The sequence below is a fragment of the Telmatherina bonti genome, assembly GCF_933228915.1.
Source record: "Telmatherina bonti genome assembly, chromosome: 21".
Classification (NCBI taxonomy): Eukaryota; Metazoa; Chordata; class Actinopteri; order Atheriniformes; family Telmatherinidae; genus Telmatherina; species Telmatherina bonti.
The window spans coordinates 32,887,598-32,912,524 of NC_136630.1; the positions used below are offsets into that span (position 1 = coordinate 32,887,598).

The 24,927-nt window shown below is 43.5% G+C and overlaps 1 protein-coding gene across 1 annotated transcript in view; it reads left to right on the top strand.

The window, feature by feature from the left end:
- Window positions 1–24,927, top strand: part of ryr2a (ryanodine receptor 2a (cardiac)) — a gene marked incomplete at its 3' end in the record, with an annotated part of 479,882 nt that overhangs the window by 403,865 nt on the left and 51,090 nt on the right. Inside the window, exons 88-93 of the mRNA XM_079260659.1 lie at window positions 1,399–1,487; window positions 1,574–1,702; window positions 1,819–1,923; window positions 8,113–8,194; window positions 8,435–8,593; window positions 8,671–8,825. Coding sequence (XP_079116785.1) covers window positions 1,399–1,487; window positions 1,574–1,702; window positions 1,819–1,923; window positions 8,113–8,194; window positions 8,435–8,593; window positions 8,671–8,825 — 719 coding nt within the window. The remainder of the gene's footprint in view (window positions 1–1,398; window positions 1,488–1,573; window positions 1,703–1,818; window positions 1,924–8,112; window positions 8,195–8,434; window positions 8,594–8,670; window positions 8,826–24,927) is intronic.

Consider the following 24,927-nt stretch of genomic DNA (forward strand, 5'->3'; position numbering starts at 1 on the left):
CAACAGTTTGTCCTTCAGTATTTGTTTAACAGCGAAAGAATTTTCAAGTATGAAGTCTTGCAAGAAAGCATTAAAGCTCTGGCTAACAGCTGTACTGATATGTTTACCGTTAGATGTACGCTGCATATAAACAACAAAATGAGTGAAAATACTTCCTTACTGAACATTATCGATGCAGCTCTTTGTCTTTGACGTTAAATCACATTGTCGTTACTCCATTCTATTCTCTGCAATGAAAAGATGACTCATATGAAGCTAAATAAAGGCTAGAAACACTTTTCTCTGGTCTGAAAATGCGACACACAGCTGACGGAGTGATGAACAGTCGTTCTGTACTTGTTTTGAACATTATGTTTTTTTAGGCAGCTAAGCCGTCGGCTAAAGCTATTCTAGGTGAGCATAACTACAGCTATGTTATGTTCACTGAGAGGACCGTGCATAATAACAAGGAAGGTTTGCTCCACTGGATTGTACGAACTGATCCTTTATTGTGACGAGTCATTCTTTATGTTGCTGACCGCATCACAAGCAGGTCACAGTTAGTATCAGCGGTACAATATGCTACAGACAGGCAAGGTTAGCCAAACCCGAGGAAGGGAACACAACTAGTCATTACAGAGTTAAACTGAAATGAAATGAAATGAAGACATGTTGAGTCGATTTCACAACGTCATTATAAATCGGCAAGCTCCGCCCACCTGTAATGTTACTCCTGTATATTACAGTGCAGAGCACTGAGTTAAAATTCCATTTATTGGATAAAAGTAATAATAAAAAATAAAAGAAAATGATAAAAATCATGACATTATTGTCTAATTCTGGTTCAATAGAAATATTTTTTCAAAAGCAAACAAATAAGATAATTTATTACATATTCCATCAGTCATAAAGTAATATTTAGTTGAACAATCCTTTAATGTTTCCGCTCCAGTCAGGTGTTTACTGCTCCTCCCAGTCAGACTTCTGCACCTGTTGACAGAAAAAGGCTCTAATTTGTCCAGGACACATTTATTTGTTTGTTTGTTAGTTCTTTCTTCAACTCAATTAAATGAAAAACAGTGTCTTATATTACAAAGTTAGATTTATATTATATATACATCTATTTTTTTTTTTTTTAAATATATATATATTTTTTTGTTATTGTTCCTTTTTTAAGTCTCCAGTATTTGAGTGACTGTTGTAAATTCAGCCTTTTCTTTAATGAAAGGGTCTGAATACATCTGAGCCCAGCTGTACATGACATGTTTACGCTCTCTTTCTGGACACTTGACTTGGTTCTTTGGCACTTTTTGGGTAAAAACTTAATGGGGTGATCTAATTTTTCCACACGACTCTCTACCTGCTCTTCTGACTCATTTACCGGGATTTCAATCGGGAATTTGTGGTACCTTGTTTCAGACTTCCAGAACTACCTGAGGACACAGACAGGGAACAATACAACCGTCAACATCATCATCTCCACTGTTGACTATCTGCTCAGAGTTCAGGTTTGTTTCTTTGATTCTGGGCGTGGCGTTCACGGACCACTCTTCTGGAGGTAGACTTCTGATCCCACTTCCTTTTTGTCCTGCAGGAGTCCATCAGTGATTTCTACTGGTATTATTCTGGGAAAGATGTCATTGATGAGCAGGGCCAGAGGAATTTCTCCAAGGCCATAAACGTTGCCAAGCAGGTTTTCAACACCCTCACAGAGTACATCCAGGTAAGAGACATCATCCACCCATCACTGCAGGGAGGAAGCGGAAGCACACTTTGGTCCATTAGCCCCACCTCTTCTGCACAGTACTTATGCAATCATGTGTCTTCCTGATGTTGTAGGGTCCCTGCACTGGAAACCAGCAGAGTTTGGCCCACAGTCGGCTCTGGGATGCTGTGGTTGGGTTTCTGCACGTTTTTGCTCACATGCAGATGAAGCTGTCTCAGGTTAGTCGGGACCATATGGGGCTGATCTAAGCTTCCTCAGCCTCCACTGTCGGCTTGTATAAAAGAGGTGTTCCTTTTAAACCAATTTAGAGCATTTCCTGTTTTCCTGATGAAACGTGTTCAGCATGCTTTGTTCAGAATATCTGAGACAGGTTGTGTGACCATGAGGGATCATGTGGCTCATCAAATTTCTGAAAACTTGGTAATGTAAGCAAGAACTTGAACCCAAACACATTCTAAGCAGTGTCATATATACCACATAATGCACACTCGCTGCAGTGAACCAGGAAAGAACACGATTAGCTCACTAGCTCCTGCAGCCTGGCTGTTTTTCAAAGGAAGTCAGTCTAACAGTCATGGCAGGGAAGTAGCAACACTGCAATCATGTGTCTCTGAAAGGAATGCTGGGATACGGACTCCAGTCATAACCGGGACTGTTCCAAAGAGAGGTTTCAGCTTTCTGCACAAGTTAAAATCCAGCCTTTAGCCCTTCAGGTCAAATCCAGATTGGATGCTGCAGAAATTCATGCCAGTGATTGGACAGTTTCCTGCACAATGAGCTGTTATGCAGCTCATGCTGTGTTTGAACCAGTAGGAAGTAGGTGCCTCTCCACAAACTGTCAAACTTCGCCATGTTACAAATACATCTTTTGTGCCGCTTCAGCCATTCTTTAGCATTTTCAAAACTATGCTAAAACTTTTGAAAAGTCTAGCTTTTACACTTTTTCAGTTATTGAGCATTTTATTTAAGATTGAATCCAGCCATCTGATTGGCAACTGAAAGCCGCTTCATCGTTGTTCAATATGTCACATGATCAATGATCTGTTCCCTAAAACAGCATCATACCTCCTACATATCCTTAACACATTCATCTGAGTTTTCACCACTCACAAATTTGCAGTTTTTTCACCAACATTAGTGACATCATCATCTTTTCTGCATTATACCTCATTACACATTATTACGTTCACACTGGATGTTGCGTAATAACACATTTCTAGTGCCTGAGTTTTCTCTGGTGTGACTGATGTATCTGCACATCCGATCAAAGGCATTCTAACTTGTTTAAAGTGCTTCTATTTCAGATCAGTTTCTATTTAATTTGAATATTTAAATTTAATTTAAATTTTAAATCATTAACAGTTCAACACAAGATTCAAAAAAGAAGAAAAGAAATTGAGTATCCACATCACTCTAAGATTGCATTTGTAAAATTAAAACTTCATCAGCAGATGTTACATTGGACGAGAAACCTCACATGAATGTCAGCATCAATAAAAAAAACTTTTTTCTGCTTGACATTTCCTCAGAGCTACTGTTACCAAGATATGTCACATTTTATTTCATCATCAATTTATTTCTGTGTGAGAGTTCTACAACACAGTGGATCAGAAACATAATAGGATGAGTTAGCATTATTCTTTAACCACTGATCTCAATTGTATTATGCAACAGTAACTGGTTTTAGCTGCAGAATAGTTTTGTGTCATTTCAACAAAAACACTGAAACACGGTGTGCTGACCAACCAAACATTATGTTCATATTCATAAGATCAGAGTGCTCCTATTCTGATCTTATTAGATATGTTCTTTGTCAAAAGAATTTTATAACTCTTATGCACCTACTTGCGTTACTTCATTAACCAACTGCTGGGGTTACCGGCACACCCCTCATCAGTCTGAAAAGGTTCATAAAAAAGACGGCCTTATGATGACCAATAAACTATTTAATTCAGTGACTCTGCCTTGACAAAGTAAAGAAATAAAGAAGTCAAGCATCAGTTACTTAAAATAATACTTAAATGTGGACATGGCTAGCAGTTAGTATGCTAACTGTAGCTACCATCACCACTGTGCATGGAATGGTTAATGTTACACATTTTCACATTTTACAGTTTCCATGGTAAACGTGGCTGAACTGCTTCATCTCAAAGTTTTTCCTTCTTTTCTCTTTTCTGTCCGGATCATGATGGCTGGCCATGGCTATTAATGTCTGTCAAAGTGGAGGAGGCATCTGTCACAACAAACTTGTTGCTTTTCTGTTTTTAAATTCTTTTTTTACGTGAGGGTGAATCAGGGAGGAGGGGAGGGGGCGCTTATAGACCTTCGTCTCGGGCCGTAAATTGGTTGATGTTTTTTTTTTTTATCTATGGGCGCTGACGTTGCGGTAACGTATTGTGTCATTTCCTGTTTCCCTAGCGTGTATCACTGCGGATTGCTACGAGCCGTTGGCTCCTTTAACTTCTTTCTAACTTCTATCTATTGTTAACCAACCACTCACTTTAGCGCACAATATCTTCCCAAACCACTGTTCTATATATTGCCTTTATTTTCGGGATCTTTGGCTTTCTGTTTACTTGACTTAAACAACTCAAGCACTCGGTTTTAGCATGGCTGCTAGCTCTCTTCCCACACCCCGGTCCCCTGCCTTTTCTTGCTCGGTGTGTCTGATGTTTAGCTACTCCTCCGCCTCCTTTAGTGATAACGGTAGGTGTATTAAGTGTAGCAGCTTGGCAGCTTTGGAGGCGAGGCTCTGTGAGTTAGAAGCCCAGCTCCGCACTCAGTTAGGGAAGCAGATAGTCAGCAAGCCCCCATTAGCCAGTGCGGAGCTACCAGCCAGGGCAGCTAGCCCACCTAGCCGTCCCTCAGCAGTTCCCGCGCAGCCGGGAGCCGAGGCGGGCTGGACGACGGTCAGGCGGAAGCGTAGCCCCAAACCAAAACCCACTGGCCACCACCGACCTGTTCACGTTTCTAACAGATTTTCCCCGCTCGGCGACACACCCGCTGAGGCAGAAACCCTGATTATAGGTAGTTCCATAGTCAGAAACGTGGCTCTAGAGACCGATGTCTCAAGGGTAACGACACTCGGTTACGCCAATCGGAGGTCACTAAAATGAATGTTGCTTCGGTGTGTAACTTTGCCAAGAGCATGTCGGACTCCGTAGTTTTCTCTGGTCCCTTGCCAAATTTAATCAGCAATGACATGTTTAGCCGCATGTCATCTTTCAACCGCTGGTTGTCTAGGTGGTGTCCCGATAACAACGTGGGTTTTATAGATAATTGGAGCGCTTTTTGGGGAAAGCCTGGTCTTATTAGGAGAGATGGCATCCATCCCTGTAGCCAGGCTTACTAGGAGCCGGAGCGCTGTGGAGCCATGTATTCCTTTCTCACTTAGCTGTGATGATTTCATGTATTTTTTCAGGAATAAAATTGACACTATTAGAGAAAATACTCTTCCTTCTACCTATAATGTTGAGCCTGTTGTGGTCTCCGAAGCATCCTTAGAACCAGGATCTGACTTGTGTCTAAATAGTTTCTGTCCTGTCCAACCCTCTGAATTAACTAAAATAATAGCTTCATCTAAACCATCCACCTGTATCTTAGACCCTCTCCCAACGAGCCTCTTTAAGGACATTTTCCCTTTAATTAATACATCACTACTAAATCTTATCAGTAAGTCTTTAGTGACAGGATATGTACCACAATCATTTAAAACTGCTGGAATCAAGCCTTTACTTAAAAAGCAATCTCTGGATCCAGAGGTGATAGCAAATTATAGACCTATATCTAACCTCCCGTTTATGTCCAAGATTCTCGAGAAAATAGTTTCAGCTCAGCTACATGCCCACCTGAGCAGAAATAATTTATGCGAGGAGTTTCAGTCAGGATTTAGAGCTCATCATAGCACTGAGACGGCATTGGTGAAAGTTACTAATGACCTTCTTATGGCCTCAGACAAAGGACTTGTGTCCGTACTTATCTTGCTTGATCTTAGTGCTGCATTTGATACAGTCGATCATAACATTCTGTTACAGAGACTAGAACAGGTGGTTGGAATTACAGGTACAGCGTTAAGATGGTTTAAATCATATTTATCTGATAGACTTCAGTTCGTTCATGTAAATGACAAGTCCTCTTACCCTCACCTATGGTCATGAGCTGTGGGTCGTGACCGAAAGAAGGAGATCTCGTATACAGGCGGCTGAAATGAGTTTCCTCCGCAGGGTGGCCGGGCTCTCCCTTAGAGATAGGGTGAGGAGCTCAGTCATCCGGGAGGAGATCAGAGTAGAGCCGCTGCTCCTCCGCATCGAGAGGAACCAGTTGAGGTGGCTCGGGCATCTGGTCAGGATGCCTCCTGGACCTCCCTGGTGAGGTGTTCCAGGCACGTCCCTCTGGGAGGAGACCCCGGGGAAGACCCAGGACACGCTGGAGGGATTATATCTCTCAGCTGGCCTGGGAACGCCTCGGGATCCCCCCCGCAGAGTTGGCAAATGTGGCTGGGGAGAGGGAAGTCTGGGCTTCCCTGCTTAGGCTGCTGCCCCGCGACCCGACCCCGGATAAGCGGCTGAAAATTAAGATGAAGATGAAAGAAATCAATATGGTGATCACCTATCAAGTCATTGACTAATAAAGACTTATTTGGGAGGGATCTGATATTCAGTAGGCCACACTTTGTCTTATTTTCAGATTTTATTAGATCCATTGTTTTTATTTTTATGAGGTTTTCACGATTAACCCCAGAAGTGTTTTTGTGTTGTTTAATTCCTACTGCTGGGGAGTTGTATAAGGTCGGAATGGGGTTTTGGGTGGGCGGCAGCAGGTGGGAAGCTGCAGAAAAGTGTGTAGGACTACAATTCTGCCTCCGATCAGGAAGGCATGTTCTTATCTAGAGGAACTATAAAATTCTTTTACACGATTTTTTATATGCCAAATAAATAAATAAATAAATACAGGAATTCAACTTTTTTGATAGTTTTATATTGTGTACTCTGATAATTTCAGCACAGCACACCACACAAAAAGATTCTGTACCACAGACAATCTTAAATTCAACATAAGAAAATATGCAATCTGGAAGGGAAAAAAGTTTTGTATGAAAAACATTATTTGATTGTTATAAGAAAATAATAATATTTTATAGTAAAAGAAAGGTTTCTAGATAAAGTATATAGCATAGTATGTAATATAAATAGAATATAAATAAATAATTTTACATGAAAAAATATGTATTTTGTAACATAAGAAAAAAAGATTTTTCACTCTCAAGTAATATTTTTCTGTCAAAGTGAAAAGTTTTACCTGAAATAAAATTTCAAAACTCTCAAAACCTTTTTGTTCTCTCTAAAAACTTGTGTGCTGTCGTTGAAAGATTTTGCTGTGAATGTGAAAATCATGTCATCGGGGGGCTCATGTTGCTATATGTCATTCTCATCCAAACTGACAGCTTGGGGGCCATCATTTTACGCCTTTCTCATTCATATTTATGATGAAACTCTTGATCTGGATCACCTGTGTGCGGTGATCCACCATTTACCTGCTGTGGTGCCAACACTGTTGTAAAGCTCATTCCATTCTCCACGAGAAGCCAGAACTTAAGATAACAAAAAAGCAGAAATAAAAACAGACCAACACACGGAAAGTACAGCATCCATAATGGAAGTGGTCATACACGACAAAGGAGCTGTGGTGGTCTTGGAACGACTGATGACAGAATAATCCCAAAATAAAGAAAAGGCTTTCCTCCGGGTCTCCTCCCGGTGGAACACTTCACCAGGAGGTGAAGTGTTTCGAGCAAGATTAAGTCTTGGACATCCTAACCAGATGTCCAAGACTTAATCTGACTCCTTTCCATGTGCAGCAGCAACGCACAAGTTGAGGTCAGCAGCCCCCCATTTGTCATACGGGACCCTGCAAGTGGCATAAAGCCCAACAGAGCACAAACACAACATAGATGCTAGGATCATTAGGACACACAAACCGCTCCACCATGATAAGGTGGCTGCCCAGGGAGGTTGTAATATATAATTAGTTATGAATAGAAATGAAACATGAGCTGAAACATTACCTGCCCATCATATTAACATTTCTAATAATCCAACTGCACTGAGTTTTGGCTTGTTTGCTTAATTCAGTCCCACTTTTAGGCCTCAGTGTGTAAAGATCTTCATCTACATGCAGTGACACTGGTTTTTATCATTGCTTTGCTCTGATAATACTCTGATTATTGAAACACTGTTCAATGAACAAATGTTCTTAGGACTGCAATTTTCTTGTACATGAGAGGATTAATATTTTGAGTGACGGAAGTGGCGAGAGAATCCAAATTCTTTTTTCTGTAAGAATCAGTTGTGTAGGATGTGTTTCTCAGGAGGTGCAATGCCATGTATATTATTTTTCTTTCATTTCAGGACTCCAGCCAGATTGAGCTACTGAAAGAACTGATGGATCTGCAGAAAGACATGGTGGTCATGCTGCTGTCCATGCTGGAAGGTAGCTTAGTTTCCTGAAGACATCTTTCATCTAACCAACTTCATTCACAGACATTAAACTGGTCTTAGAGGTCAGATGTGTTATGCTAGCTGGTTCAGCAAATGACCCACAAAATGATGAGGGCAGGGTGAAGATGACAAAAAGGATGACTTTTTGAGGCTTTGCTGTTTGAGAACAGTGTATCAGGTCATGTTGTGGTTTCCAGAATTTTCCTTTCTAACCAACATGATGATGTGGCAGGGAATGTGGTGAATGGGACCATTGGGAAGCAGATGGTGGACATGTTGGTGGAATCTTCCAACAACGTGGAGATGATTCTCAAGTTCTTTGACATGTTCCTTAAACTAAAAGACCTGACTTCATCAGATGCATTCAAGGAGTATGATCCTGATGGCAAAGGCAAGTCTCTTAAAACATATTCATCAAATGCTTGTCATTCCTGATGATTTATATAAGCTGTCTGATCCAACAAGCAGGCATCATCTCCAAGAGGGACTTCCACAAGGCCATGGAGAGCCACAAACACTACACTCAGGCTGAAACTGAGTTCCTCCTGTCTTGTGCTGAAACTGATGAAAATGAACTCCTGGATTATGAAGAGTTTGTGGAGCGTTTTCATGAGCCTGCCAAGGTAAATAATAAAAGATATATGGTTGCAGATTGAAACTCTGACAGTATGATGTTACTAATTTGTTGGTCCAGTTCACTACAGTATGTAGGAGGACACTAATTCCCTTTTAAGCTTCAGATATAAGTCTATATATGTACATCTATCTATCTATCTAGATATATAAACTCCCATATACATGATATATATATATATATATATATATATATATATATATATATATATATATATATATATATATATATATATATATATATATATATATATAGCTCGGGTTTTCTACCAGAGTCCTGCGAGCTTGAGGCTCCTCTTCAGTATCTTAGCTGTTCCTGGGACTGATCTCATCTGGACGGAGATGTCTGATGTTTCACCAGGTATCTATTGAAGCCACGTCTCCAGTGTGGGGGACACGGCCCCCAGCGCTCCCATCACTATGGGTACTACTGTTGCTTTCACCCTCCAGACCTTCTCCAGGTCTTCCTTGAGGCCTTGGTACTTCTCCAGTTTCTCCTGTTTCCTGATATTTCCATCATTGGGGATGGATCCATCAATCACTACGGCTTTCCTCTGCTGCTTCTCCATGATCACTATGTCCGCTTGGTTGGCCACCACCATTTTATCTGTCTGGATCTGGAAGTCCCAGAGGATCTTAGCCCTCTCATTCTCCACCACCTTGGGGGGAGTTTCCCACTGGGACTTGGGGGTCTCCAGTCCATATTCTGCACAGATGTTCCTGTACTCTATGCAGCTACTTGGTTATGGTGCACCATGTATTCTTTGCCTACCAGTATCTTGCACCCTGCTGTGAGGTGCTGGATTGTTTCAGGGGCTCCTTTGCACAGTCTGCACCTGGTCTGGTAGATCTGGGATCCTGCCTGGTATGGTAGATCTGGGATCCTGCCTGGTATGGTAGATCTGGGATCCTGCCTGGTATGGTAGATCTGGGATCCTGCCTGGTCTGGTAGATCTGGACCTGCTCCTGTGCTGCCATGATTAGTGCCTCTGTGCTGTCCTTCAGTCCAGTCCTCTCCAGCCATTGATAGGACTTGTTTATATCGACAACTCTGGTGATCTGCCGGTGGTACATCCCATGCAGAGGCTTTTCCTCCCATGATGGTTCTTCCATCTCGTGTTCCTCCAGACTCCATTGTCTGAGACATTCACTAAGTGCTTCATCCCTTGGTGCCCTCTTCCTGATGTATTTGTGGAGCTTGGATGTTTCATCTTGGATAGTGGCCTTGAAGCTCACTAGTCCCCGGCCCCTTTCTTTGCGCTTAGTGTATAGTCACTGGACACTGGACTTGGGGTCCTTAAATATTGTCACATTACCATACATCAGATTTCCTTTACTTCTGCTAAATTTAATTTCATGATCTGTGAATGCATAGTTTTTAAGGAAACAATCCAGTAAAAAGTCTTACATGTGCATGTATCCTTGTTAAGGAATTGTGAAGTTGACAGGAGCCTCCAAAAAGTCAAGAAAACAAATACTTCTCAACCAGATTCTTTTTATTTGGTCCCAGGTTGTATGATTTGCTAGATGATGGGCTGAGAATGAAAGTGCTGGCTGAAACTCCAAGGCAGGAGGCAGGCTTGGCTGGCTGAAACTGGGAAAAACAAGCAGGGAAATACAGATGAAATACAGATCAGACTGGCGATCTGTCCAGGGTGTACCCTGCCTCTCGCCCGAAGGCTGCTGGGATAGGCTCCAGCTCCCCTGCGACCCTTACTTGGATTAAGCGGGTTCAGAGAATGAATGAAAGAATGAATGAATGAATGAATGAATGAATGAATGAATGAATATACAGATGACAGAACAGGTCATACTGAGGCCCTGCAGCCAGCTTTATCCGGCACCACCTTTCAACAGATAAATATAAAGGTATATTAGGATTGAGGGTAAAGGGCAAAAAACGGGTACTACCAGACTGTGTCTGGTGGGGCGCAGTCTGGAGAGACAAAAAAAAAAACACCTCGTGTACACATAAGCACGAATTCACACGATAAACAACACAGAATCCAGCAGTCGGTGAGTCTAGGGTGTGTGTGGACCACGGCCAGGTGCAACAGTCCATGTGGATATGGGGGAAGGTTTTGGACAGAGCTTCAGTGGACATCACTTTGCTTTCCCAGGGGGTTGTACCGGCCCAAAAGCCTTCGGGGGAGCCGAGTCCAGAAAAGATTGATTATTTGGGTTTCAGGCCAGGATAAAATTTTGCTTCCAACTTTGAGTCCATGATTGGTCTCACGCTGGCAGCTCCAAACAGCCTGATGTTGGGGGGGGGGTCAGTTTCCATCGATACGAGCAGACATCTGCTCCACGCTGGAATCATTTCTGCAGACCAGCTCCGAAACCACCACCAGTTTATTAGTTTGTGTGAAATTGGCATCCTGTTTGTGATCCAGTTCGGTCAACGGTTGAGTCTGTTCGCTGATCGCACGGTAGATTCCGCCACAGAATTCAGGCAGCATGCCAGTTGCTGCCTGTATCTGGCAGATTTTCAGGTATATCAGAAATCCGTCAGCTCCGATCAGCAGAAAACATCCATCCATCCATCCATCCATCTTCTTCCGCTTATCCGGGGTCGGCTCGCTGGGGCAGCAGCCAAAGCAGGGAAGTCTGGGCTTCTCTTTCCCCAACCTGAATTGCCAACTCTGCGGGGGGGATCCCGAGGCGCTCCCAGGCAGGCTGGGAGGTTTAATCCCTCCAGCGTATCCTGGGTCTTCCCCAGGGTCTCCTCCTAGAGGGACGTGTCCGAAACACCTCACCAGGGAGGTCCAGGAGGCATCCTGACCAGATGCCCGAACTACCTCAACTGGTTCCTCTCCATGCGGAGGAGCAGCGGCTCTACTCTAAGCTCCTCCCGTATGACCAAGCTCCTCACCCTATCTCTAAGGGAGAGCCCGGCCACCCTGCGGACGAAACTTATTTCAGCCGCTTGAATACGAGATCTCGTTCTTTCGGTCACAACCCATAATTCATGTAAGGGCAGGAACATAGATCGACCGGTAAATTATTCTTCACCACGACAGACCGGCGCAGAGTCCGCATTACTGCAGATGCCGCATCGATCCGCCTGTCGATCTCATGCTCCATCCTTCCCTCATTCGTGAACAAGACCCCGAGATATTTAAACTCCTCCACTTGAGGCAGGACCTGACTCCCGACCCGGAGAGGACAATCGACCCTATTCCGGCTGAGGACCATGGTCTCAAATTTTGGAGGTGCTGATTCTCATCCCAGCTGCTTCACACTCGGCCGCGAATCGCTCAAGTGAGAGCTGGAGATCACGACCAGATGAAGCCAACAGGACCACCTTATCTGCAACAAGCAGGAACCCAATCCTGAGGCCACCAAGCCAGATCCCCTCAGCACCTCGGCTGCACCTAGAAATTCTGTCCATATAACTTATGAACAGAATCAGTGATAAAGGGCAGCCTTGGCGGAGTCCAACCCTCACTGGAAACAAATCTGACTTACTACCCGCAATGCGGACCAAGCTTTGACACCTGTCGTAGAGGGACAGGACAGCTTTACAAGAGAGTCCGGTACCCCCACAGAAGCCCCCGGGGGACACGGTCAAACGTCTTCTCCAGGTCCACAAAGCACATGTAGACTGGTTGGGCAAACTCCCATGCCCCTTCCAGGACCCCAAAGAGGGTATAGAGCTGGTCCACTGTTCCGCGACCAGGATGAAAACCACACTGCTCCTCCTCAATCCGAGATTCGACTATCCGGCGGACCCTCCTCTCCAGGACCCCTTAATAGACCTTACCAGGGAGGCTGAGGAGTGTGATTCTCCTGTAATTGGAACACACCCTCCGATCCCCCTACTTAAAAAGGGGGACCACTACCCCAGTCTGCCAGTCCAGCGGTACTGCCCCCGATGTCCACGCGATGCTGCAGAGGTGTGTCAGCCAGGACAGCCCCACAGCATCCAGAGCCTTAAGGAACTCCGGGCGGATCTCATCCACCCCCGGGGCCTTGCCGCCAAGGAGCTTTTTGACCACCTCAGTGACTTCAGCCCCAGAGATAGGAGAGTCCACTCCTGAGTCCCCCAGCTCTGCTTCCTCATTGGAAGACGTGTTGGTAGGATTGAGGAGGTCTTCGAAGTATCCCTCCACCGACCCACAACGTCCCGATTTGAGGTCAGCAGCTCCCCATCTCCACTGTACACAGTGTTGATGGAGCACTGCTTCCCCCTCCTGAGCCGCGGGATGGTGGACCAGAATCTCCTCGAAGCCGTCCGGAAGTCTTTCTCCATGGCTTCACTGAACTCCCAAGCCCGAGTTTTTGCCGTGGCGACAGCCAAAGCCGCATGCCGCTTAACCTGTTGGTACCCATCAGCTGCCTCCAGAGTCCCACAGGCCAAGAAGGCCCGATAGGACTTCTTGAGCTTGACGGCATCCCTCACTGCTGGTGTCCACCAACGAGTCCTGGGATTACCGCCTCAACAATAGAGGCACGGAACACAGCCCATTCAGACTAAATGTCACTCGGGACATGGTTGAAGCTCTGCTGAAGATGGGAGTTGAAGCTCGCTCTGACGGGGGACTCTGCCAGACGTTCCCAGCAGACCCTCACAACACGTTTGGGCCTGCCAGATCTGACCGGCTTCCTCCCCCACCATCTGAGCCAACTCACCACCAGGTAGTGATCAATTGACAGCTCCGCCCCCCTCTTCACCCGAGTGTCCAAGGCATGTGGCCGCAGGTCCGACGATACGACTACAAAATCGATCATCGAACTGCGGCCCAGGGAATCCTGATGCCAGGTGTACATATGGACAATCTTATGTTGGAACATGGTGTTCGTTATGGACAATCCATGACGAGCACAGAAGTCCAATAACAAAACACCATTTGGGTTCAGAGGGGGGGGACCATGCCTCCCAACCACTCTTCTCCAGGTCTCACTGTCATTGCCCACGTGAGCATTGAAGTCCCCCAGCAGAACAATGGAGTCCCCAGAAGGAGCACCCTCCAACATTCCCTCCAAGGACTCCAGAAAGGGTGGGTACTCTGAACTGCTGTTCGGTGCATAAGCACAGACAACAGTCAGGACCCGTCCCCCCACCCGAAGGTGGAGGGAAACTACCCTTTCATCCACCGGGGTAAACCCCAACGTGCAGGCACCAAGCTGGGGGCTGATGAGAATGCCCACACCTGCTCGGCACCTCTCACCATGAGTAACTCCAGAGTGGAAGAAGGTCCAGCCCCTCTCGAGGGTTCTGGTTCCAGAGCCCAAGCCATGCGTCGAGGTGAGTCAGAGTTGAAACAAAGTGCTGTACACAGTCGGCCAAAGTAAAAACAGAACAAAACAGTTTTTATTCTACTTAATGATTTTTTAAGACAACTATAATCTCCTTGAAAATTTTCGGTCTTGATTTAGGACAAACCACAGCACAGAAACAGCCCTTGTTAAGGGAATGATATTAGGTGTAACCCAGATTCACAGAAATTGACAGTCTTGGTGCTGCTGGATCTTAGTGCAGTGTTTGACACAGTCGATCACACTATCCTTTTAAAAAGACTTAAACGCTTGGTTGGTCTCTCTGGTGTTGTTCACAAATGCTTCACATCCTACCTCACAGACAGGAAATGTCTGGTAAGTCTGGATGTATGTTCCTCGAAGATACATGAAATTACATGTGGTGTGCCTCAAGGATCAGTTCTAGGACCTGTTCTTTTTAGTCTTCACATGCTCCCTCTTGGTGGTGTCATTTCACTTTCACTATAATGCAGCTTTATATCTCCATGTCTCCTGACGACACCAGACCAGTGGATGCTCTTTTTAGCTGCATTCTGAATATCAAGTCCAGGATGGCAGAGAACTTTTTACAGCTTAACCAGGACAAAACTTAAGCTTTACTTATTGGCCCTGAGAGAGAAACACATTTTAAAGCTACAGACACTGTCCCTGCATCCATTTCTGCAGGTGATAAAATCTGGGCATCATTTTTGACACTGACCTTTTTTTTCCTCCCACATATTAAGAATACAACAAGAATTGTTTTTTATCATCTTCAAAAAATAGCCAGAGTCCACCCTACTCTCTCTCAGGGCAACACAGAGAGGCTTATGCATATTTTTATCACCAGTTGCATAGATGACTCTAATGCCCTGCTTTCTGGTCTTCCTAAAAAGAATATTTTGGCTCTTCAATTATGACAAAATTCTGCTGCACATGTCCCGACGAAGACCAGGGAGCGGGGCCACATTACACCTGTTTTAAGGTCATTGCATTGGATTCCCGTGTGTTTCAGGATCGATTTGAAGGATCTTTTACTTGTTTATAAATGTCTTAACGGTTTTGGGCCTTCTTAGCTTTCTGAACTACTTTTACTTTATAAGCCCTCGCGGACCCTGAGGTCCTCTGGTGCTGGTTTTCTGGTCATTCTGAAAGTCAGGACTCGTACCCATGGGAGGCATCTTTTAAATGTTATGGCTCTGGAACAGCCTACCGGAGGACCCGAGGGCTGCAGAGAACATTAATGTTTTTAAGAACAGGCTCAAAACTCATCTTTTTAACTTGGCTTTTACTTAGTATTTACTATATTAGTCTGGACATTTAATTTATTTTCTTGTACCCAATTTTTAGGGATTTTTTTAAAATCTGCTTTTATAATCTTTATTGTATTGTTTTTACTTTAAATATTCATTGTTTTATGATTACTACTATTTTATTTTATTTTTATGTATTTTTTTTTTTCATTTTTAGGATATTTTCCTGTGTTTCCTCAGAAGGAGCCCTCTGCACTGGGTGTCATAATAGCCATGGCTGCCAGGGCGCCTTTCATGTCTTTGGTCTTTTGACGGGTGACTGTAACGGTGCCCCTCCTGGTGCAGATGACTCCTGCGATGGTGTTCCTTACCAGGCTCATCTGTGCTCAGCAATAAATATCTAGGTAGAGGTATAATAAATATCTAGGTAGAACCAATTTACTGATCCAGTTTAAAATCGCTGTCCATCTTAAAACTCAAGTTTGATACTATTGTCTTTAAAAAACATGTCAAAGGACCAAAATTAACAGGCAGGGGTTCACGAGCTCCTCTGGGACCAGACACCATTACTTCAGTTTTTTCTTCATTAAGATGTAAAAAGGTTTAGAGCCAATCAGGCTTTGATATCTTCCAAACATGCCAGAAGAGGTGCACTGGAGAAGCATTTTTCTCTTTGAGAGGCATATATATCTGACTATCATCAGCATAAAAGTGAAATAAGATGCCATGCATGCCATGTTTCAAAAGTTTCAGTTCATTAACTAGTTTGTATCTGTGCAACAAGCTAATACAAGGTTAATTTGTGTTTTTTATTTATGGACTTTATCATACTTACAAAAGTACAGTTTGTATACAATGAAATAAAAAGTTTTGACTGCAGGAAAAATAACAACCTAAATATGTGTGTGGTAAAAGAATATTTATCATATTTATATGTACAACACCCAGTGTAATATGAGAAGACAAACAAAAAATAATATTGCTACATCGTTGACCAAAGCTTGGATAACTGCAGGAGTATTTTTAAGACCAAAGGGCATGACCAAATATTCAAAGTGTCCCATGGGTGTATTGAAGGCAGTTTTCCACTCGTCACCTTCCTTGATGCGAACCAAATGGTATGCATTTCTTAAATCCAATTTGGTGAAGATGGTGGAGTCCCGAAGTGCATTAAAAGCAGAATCTATCAAAGGTAAGGGGTACTTGTTACAAATAGTGATTTTATTAAGGTCACGGAAGTCGATACAAGGACGAAGAGTCTTGTCCTTTTTACTCACAAAGAAAAACCCTGCCCCCAAGGGTGAGGATAAAGGACGGATTACGCCAGAGTTTAACGACTCATTTATGTAGTTCTCCATGTCAAGTCTTTCTGGTTGAGAGAGGTTGTATTAGCGGCTACTGGGTAGGGGGGGCCCTGGAAGAAGATCTATGGCACAATCATAAGGTCGATGTGGGGGAAGTGAAAGTGCATTTGACTTGCTGAAGACATCAGCTACATCATGATATTCCAGGGGAACGAGGGTTAGATCTGGTTTTACAAAACACTTGGGTTGCCAGTCTACTGGCAGCATGGCTGATCTAAGGCAGTTGAAATGGCATTTTGAGCTCCAGCTACATACGGATGCTGTCTCCCGGTTAATGTGGGGATTATGCAAAGACAACCAAGGATGCCCTAAAATCAAGGATGACTCTGGTGCAGATATCAGATTTAACACTATCTCCTCAACATGTTTCCCAGATAACAGTAGTTTAACTGGTACAGTGGAATGAGTAACCCAGGCTTTAGGCTTTCCATACAGTGTGTTAGCAGCAATAGGGTGGTCTAGGGGTTAGGAATGGGATTCCATTTCTCTGAGCCACTTGTATGTCAATAAAATTTGCCTCTGCTCCTAAGTCTATAAGGGCAAGAAGAGACACGGTTTGATCATTGTAGGTCACAGTTGCTTTAATTTGTGTCTTGGTAGGGGGACTGGAACAAGGAATATTGTGGCTCGCCAGAGCCCTCAATTTTAATGGCAAACCATGTCTTTTGGTAGTTTTGGGCAAGAAACACGAATGTGACCCAATTGGCCACAATAGAAGCACTCACCAGCCTGCCTTCTCTTAGTACGTTCTGCTTGGGTCAGATGTGCTCTTCCCAATTGCAAGGGCTCCTCAGTTGTTTGATTTGAAGGTTGATTCTGGAAGAGAGGAGATATATCAGTGGCAGCAGTCCCTGCAGTCAGAAGGGTTGAGGAAACTGCTGTCCTTTCTCTCCGCCTTTCTCGTAGAGTATTATCCACTGTGATGGGAAGTGAAATTAAACCATCCAGTGAAGTGGGAAGATCACGTGTAGCCAGTTCATCTTTAACTGCATCATTCAAACTGTAAAGTCTTGGCCTTAGATAATGCAGCTTTCCCACTTGAAAAGGACGGATTGGTCTGCACAGTTTTATCCACTGGAGTTTACTCAAGAACCAGAGTTTCCTTCTTTTATCTTCAGTTTATTGATGCTCAGGATAACCCATTCAGTTCAATGCTGCAGGTAAAAAACCTTTAAACAAACCCACAGACACTACTTTTATAGCAAATTTGAAATTTACACCATAAATTAATTATAATAATTACACCATGATTACCATAATTACGCCATTCCATTCTAGATTGTGCAATCTGTTGGCAGCATATTGTAAGTACAAAGTCTTCTCACATAGGCATTACCGAGAAACAGCGGAGAAAGTGATGGAGATTTAAACCATTTCTCCCAACCATCGTCATGGGTAACGTGAGATCGCTAGCTAACAAAACGGATGAGATCGAGATGCTAACAAGGTCTCAGAAAGAATACAGAGAGTGCAGTATTATGTGCTTCACTGAGACATGGCTGCATGAACACATCCCCGACTGTAATGTGTCTGTACCGGGCTTTAAAACGGTCCGTGCAGACCGCAGTAGACAACACAGCAGAAAGCTAAAGGGTGGTGGAATTGCAGTGCTGGTTAACCAGCGTTGGTGTCATCCTGGACATGTTACTGTCAAGGAGAAGATATGCACAAGGGACATGGAACTGTTAGCTGTGAGCTTCCGTCCATATTATTTACCCAGAGAGTTTACCTGTGTTATTCTGGTAGCGGTTTATATAATACCTGGTACCGCACCAGACACAGCCTGTGATGTCATCAGCTCCGTCGTTGCTCGGCTACAAACACAGCATCCAAACTCATTCATGGCGATCTCCGGAGACTTCAACAACGTCTCCCTCTCTGCAACTCTACCAACATTCCAGCAGTTTGTCAGCTGCTCCACCAGAGAAAATAAGATCTTGGACTTATTTTATACAAATATGAATGATGGATCCAGTTGTTCGGCCCTGCCTCCTTTAGGAAGATCTGACCATAATCTGGTTCTTCTCACCTCCACCTACAAGCCCATCGTTCAGCAGCAACCAGTCATCACAAAAACTATCAAAATCTGGTCTGCTGAAGCTGAAGATGCTCCGGAGACTTCAACATCGTCTCCCTCTCTGCAACTCTACCAAGTGACTACAGACCAGTTGCCCTGACATCTCACATCATGAAAGTCCTGGAGAGACTCTTACTGGCTCACCTCAACAAGCAAGTAAACACCTTTCAGGACCCATTCCAGTTTGCATATCGTAATGGACTTGGGGTTGAAGATGCCATCATATACCTGCTCCAGAGAGCACACTCTCATCTGGACCATTCAGGCAGCACTCTGAGGGTCATGTTCTTTCATTTCTCAGTGCTTTTAATACCATTCAGCCTGCTTTGTTATGTGAGAAGCTCCATAAATTCCAGGTGGATACCTTCACAACCACCTGGATCTATGACTACCTCACAAACAGACCCCAGTTTGTGAGACTGAAAGGTTGTGTGTCTGAGATGGAGGTCAGCAGCACTGGTGCACCACAAGGAACTGTACTCTGGCCATTCCTCTTCACTCTGTACACCTCAGACTTCCAGTCCAACTCTGAGTCCTGTCATCTGCAGAAATACTCTGATGACTCTGCAGTTGTGGGGTGTATCAGGGATGGACAAGAAGCAGAGTACAGAGAACTGGTCAGTCAGTTTGTTAAATGGTGCGGTGACAATCATCTCATATTAAATAGCAGCAAAACAAAAGAGATGATTGTTGACTTCAGGAGGAAGAAGAATAAACAAAGCACTGTTTCCATCCTGGGAGAGGAGGTGGAGGTGGTGGAGGAATACAAGTATCTTGGAGTTCAGTTGGACAACAAACTGGACTGGAAATGCAACACTGACTACATCTACAAGAAAGGTCAGAGCAGACTGTACTTCTTAAGGAAGCTGAGATGGTTTAACGTCTGCACCAAGATGTTGCATATCTTCTAGAAGTCTGTTGTGGAGAGTGCAGTCAGCTTTGCAGCCATCTGCTGGGGTCGTAGCATCAGAACCAGAGACTTGAAGAGAATCAACAAACTGATCCAGAAAGCTGCTTCTGTGCTTGGAGTAACTCTGGAGCTGATTGTCCAAAGAAGAATGCTGCACAAGCTGATGAAGATGATGGAGGATTCTTCACACCCTCTCCACAACACAGTGATGAAACAAAGTGTGTTCAGTGAGAGGCTTCTTCAGGTCCCATGTAAGACTGAAAGATACAGAAGATCATTCCTGCCAGCAGCCATCAGCCTCCGGAACAAGACCTCCTCTAGTTATTATTATTATTATATACTACAATATTTCCCTTTGGGGAATAATAAAGTATTTTTCATTAATTCATTTTATTTGTAACCGGGAGCCTCCTAAAGCCCGGATCAGGAAAGGATCTACAATTAAACTGGCAGGGACCCACAAACGTTCCTTGGGGCCGTAACCCTCCCAGTCCACAAGGTACTGCAAACATTGGCAATGCCCGCGAGCAGCCAGCAACTTCTTGATAGTGAACATCCAGTCACTATTAACGAACCAGGCGGGTAGACAGGGGCCTGGCCAGAGGGACCTGAGGACTCGACATGACAGACTTGACTTTTCTAATGTGGAATGTGGGTTGGACTCCCTCCAAATCATGTCTCAGCACCTAATTGAACAGGGCTGTGTTTGAACCTTTGGCAACTGGATGTACCTATACCGAGGTCCATGGAATGTGAAGGCAAGCAGATGTTGAGACTTTTTAGCAAGAGGAATTATGCAAGAAATATGCAGAGCATATTACAGAAAAAAAATTGGCATTTGATGAAATTGAGTTCAAGCACATGTGGATTTGGAACATCATCAGGCTGATCACATACAATTGAATTGATTGCTCTGAGATCATCAACCAATACCTTGACTTGTCTGCTTTTTGAACAGGTAGGATGGGAGTGTTGCTGTAAATTTCCACTAGGACCCCTGCTTTGGTTAACCCCTGAATTGTTTTGTTCAAGCCTTGCTCATCAACTGGTTTTCAGGGATTTTGGCATCGCCAAGGGAGTACAGCTGCACCAGATTTTAACTCAACTTTTACAAGGTTGGCGGACACTGCCAATCCTACATCAGTGTCATGTTTAGCCCATAATGTGTCTGGATCATGTTAACATGTCTTCCATCAAGGTTTCTTGCATTATCAGTTCCTCAATTGCAGGTAGGGTTATTACCTGTGGAACAGAACCACATGCGTGAGACACCAAATCTTTATCATGGATCAATCTTCTGAAAGAAAAAACTTTGGATCTTTCGTGGCATGCCAATTTACCTCGGCAGCCAATTTCATCATTGGGCTCAAATCTTTTTAGTCAAACCCTTTATTCACTAAGTAAGTGATGTGTGGTGCTGACTCGGGTATACAAAACCATTTGTCAATAAAATTATTAATATCTTTGTTTAAGGCATCAACCTGGGCCCCGATTACAATGTATTGTGTTTTCAATTCCCACCTTTTCTCATAAAATTCTCGCTTGGATGTTTCACAATACATAGTGCAGTGATAATAAGGTAAGCTAGGATGATGTGCCTGAGGAATTTAAGCCTTTGTACTATCCTCTAAGTTGTTTAAATGTTTTCCCACTTAATCATCTATGTTGCCCAACCAAAATCCTTAGCTTGTGAGGTCTGAATGTGCATTTCTTTTTCCAATCCAGTATCATCTATGTAGATATGCAATATGGAGAGCATCAGATATTTATATTTAGTTTGCACAATGCATCTCTTCCCAATATGTTCTTTGGGTTGTGGTCGAAAATCAGAATTGGTATTTTAATTTCACTGTTTTTAACTGATAATTCCACTAAAGTAGCAATGGGGTGGAGCTGAAGTTTGCCCAAGAATCCAACAGTCCTGACAAATTGGTCCGACTTGGGAGGTTATAACCAAATATTGATTGTATGCAAGTGTGGGTTGCTTCAGTATCAAATAGCAATGGAATCTTTTTGTTTTCAATGCTTACTTCTAACATTGGTTCGGATCCTACTTTAGATATTATTGGAAAATGTGGCTCCCCATTAGGACTCTCTGGGGTACCCTGATGTCTGAACGTATGCCCCACCCCCAGGGAACAACAGGACTTTTGGGGCCTCCAAACCCTCAACCAGACCGGGATGAGTACCGCGCTCCCCAGCATAGCCATCTCTGAGGGGGTGGACAAACTGGACAACTTTTGCTGAAATGTCTAAACTCAGCACAGGTCCAGAACACATTAGATTGGTCTAGGACTCGTCTGAATGGCATGCCCTTCTAAGGCTGATCAATGGGCCTCCAGCTCACACATTGCTATCCTGGCTACTGGCCTGTAGAGTTCATTATGTCTCCATGCATACGTTGAGACTGAGACTGATGATCCAGAACTAGAAAAATGCAGCTGGTGTTCTAGACTGAAAAGATTCTAAATCACAGGACTACTTTCAACATCCTGCTCTGTTTCTTGTTTCCATCTCTTCATCTGGTTGTCCAGGTATGCAGCTGGATTCTCATTGTGTCTTAGTGGTTGACCCAGCAGCCTTTTAATGACAATTTTATTTGGGAATTCTTTATGTAATTGTTTCCAGACAACCCCACAAAAGGCATTAAATTCAGTTCCATCCACCATGGGGTCGAGTTCTTTTTTACATGTTTTTTATAGCGGTCTTTTGGCTTGTAGTCATTTATCCGCACTCATGGAGGTCAAAAGATCCTAATTATGGCCAGGGCAAATCAAGATTACGTGTCCACTTGTTCCATTTGCTAGACAAATTCTGAATATACTTCAAGTAATGTCGGTGCTTTATAGAGACAACTGCTGATGGTGAAATCGTTTGGGTCAATTGCATCTTACCAATATGGAGCATTGATGATCAAAGATGGCTCAACCACTCACCCTCACAGTCTGATTGACCCTTCACCTTCCCCTTGACACCTTTGTCCCCTGTACTGAAGTGTTTCTCAATGGGGAAGGGGACACACCACAAGAATATTATTAGGACAATCTTAATTTAATTATCAGATTTCCATTACAAACTTCACACCACAAATAATCAGTCTCTGTAGAATCAAGGCCCTACACCTACTCAGTGACAGCTTTCCAACCAGGTCTGATTTCTCCTCACTTGATGGCTGGAGTGCCACTATTTGCTCGAGGGTGGTGAAGGGAAACACGACAATAGACATCATTAGGCAGCCCTTCTTTGGTCAACACATTTAGCTGGTTCTGCAGCACAATCTCACGTCACATATTTAACAGTTTCCACCAACACAACTGTTTCTAATATGGTTATTTACTTTGTTACACAGCTCACGCACACAGATCCCAATCTTTCAACACCCAAAAAGTACTGCAGCTGGTGAGACTCCCAATTTTAACTTCTAAGCCAGGTTATAGTGGATAACTGCACGCTGATCAGTCATTCAAGGGTTAAAAGTGGAAATATGGAGGGGAGGGGCACCCCATTCAGTCAGAGCTTCTCTCACCTACACTCACTTACACACACACTCTTTTTATTTATATCCTAGTTATGTAAATGATTTTATGGTGGTTTATATTTTTATATTTTTCGCATTTATTTACTTATAGCTCATATAAGTGGAATATTAAATTTATAAATTTGACTTCCACTTCTTACTAACATATTTCAGCTGAAGATAGGTTTACTTTGACACCAGGATTATTTCATGAACTCTTTTCATCATAAAAAGACAACTTATTGTCTCATTACTCTCAAATGAGTAATTCTCGACTGACATCCTAAACAGTGACATAAGTTAAACAGTTTATTCTCTTTTAATGTCCGCTAAGCAATGATCCTTGTAAGACTTAAAAAGAAATATCAGTTGAAGCAAGTTATTCTCTTATTACCTTTTAAAATCAATGATCCTCGTCTGACATAAAAAAAAATATCTGTTTCTCAATCATTCTGATGCCTGATCGTTTTGATCTAGGCAGCATAACTCTTTTTGAATGAAATGAAATAAAAGTAATTTATTATTCCCCAAAGGGAAATATTGTAGTATATAATAATAATAACTAGAGGAGGTCTTGTTCCGGAGGCTGATGGCTGCTGGCAGGAATGATCTTCTGTATCTTTCAGTCTTACATGGGACCTGAAGAAGCCTCTCATTGAACACACTTTGTTGTTTCCTCACTGTGTTGTGGAGAGGGTGTGAAGAATCCTCCATCATCTTCATCAGCTTGTGCAGCATTCTTCTTTGGACAATCAGCTCCAGCGGCTCCAGAGTTACTCCAAGCACAGAAGCAGCTTTCTGGATCAGTTTGTTGATTCTCTTCAAGTCTCTGGTTCTGATGCTACTACCCCAGCAGATGCTGCAAAGCTGACTGCACTCTCCACAACAGACTTATAGAAGATATGCAACATCTTGGTGCAGACGTTAAACCATCTCAGCTTCCTTAAGAAGTACAGTCTGCTCTGACCTTTCTTGTAGATGTATTCAGTGTTGCATTTCCAGTCCAGTTTGTTGTCCAGTTGTACTGGAAGTCTGAGGTGTACAGAGTGAAGAGGAATGGCCAGAGTACAGTTCCTTGTGGTGCACCAGTGCTGCTGACCTCCATCTCAGACACACAACCTTTCAGTCTCACAAACTGGGGTCTGTCTGTGAGGTAGTCATAGATCCAGGTGGTTGTGGAGGTATCCACCTGGAATTTATGGAGCTTCTCACATAACAAAGCAGGCTGAATGGTATTAAAAGCACTGAGAAATGAAAGAACATGACCTTCAGAGTGCTGCCTGAATGGTCCAGATGAGAGTGTGCTCTCTGGAGCAGGTATATGATGGCATCTTCAACCCCAAGTCCATTACGATATGCAAACTGGAATGGGTCCTGAAAGGCATTTACTTGCTTGTTGAGGTGAGCCAGTAAGAGTCTCTCCAGGACTTTCATGATGTGAGATGTCAGGGCAACTGGTCTGTAGTCACTTGGTTCAGCTGGTTGTGTTTTTTTAGGCACTGGAACAAGGCAGGAGGTTTTCCACAGCACTGGGACTCTATTTTGTCTCAGACTGGTGTTGAAAAGGTGCTGGAGAATCGGACATAGTTGTTCTGAGCAGGTCTTGAGAACTCTGGGACTGACACCATCTGGACCTGCAGCCTTGTTCTGGTTCAGTTTCTCAAGTTGCTTCTTAACCTGATTGCAGGAGACAAACAAGGTGGAGGTCTCAGGATGTCCTGATGTGGAGGGAG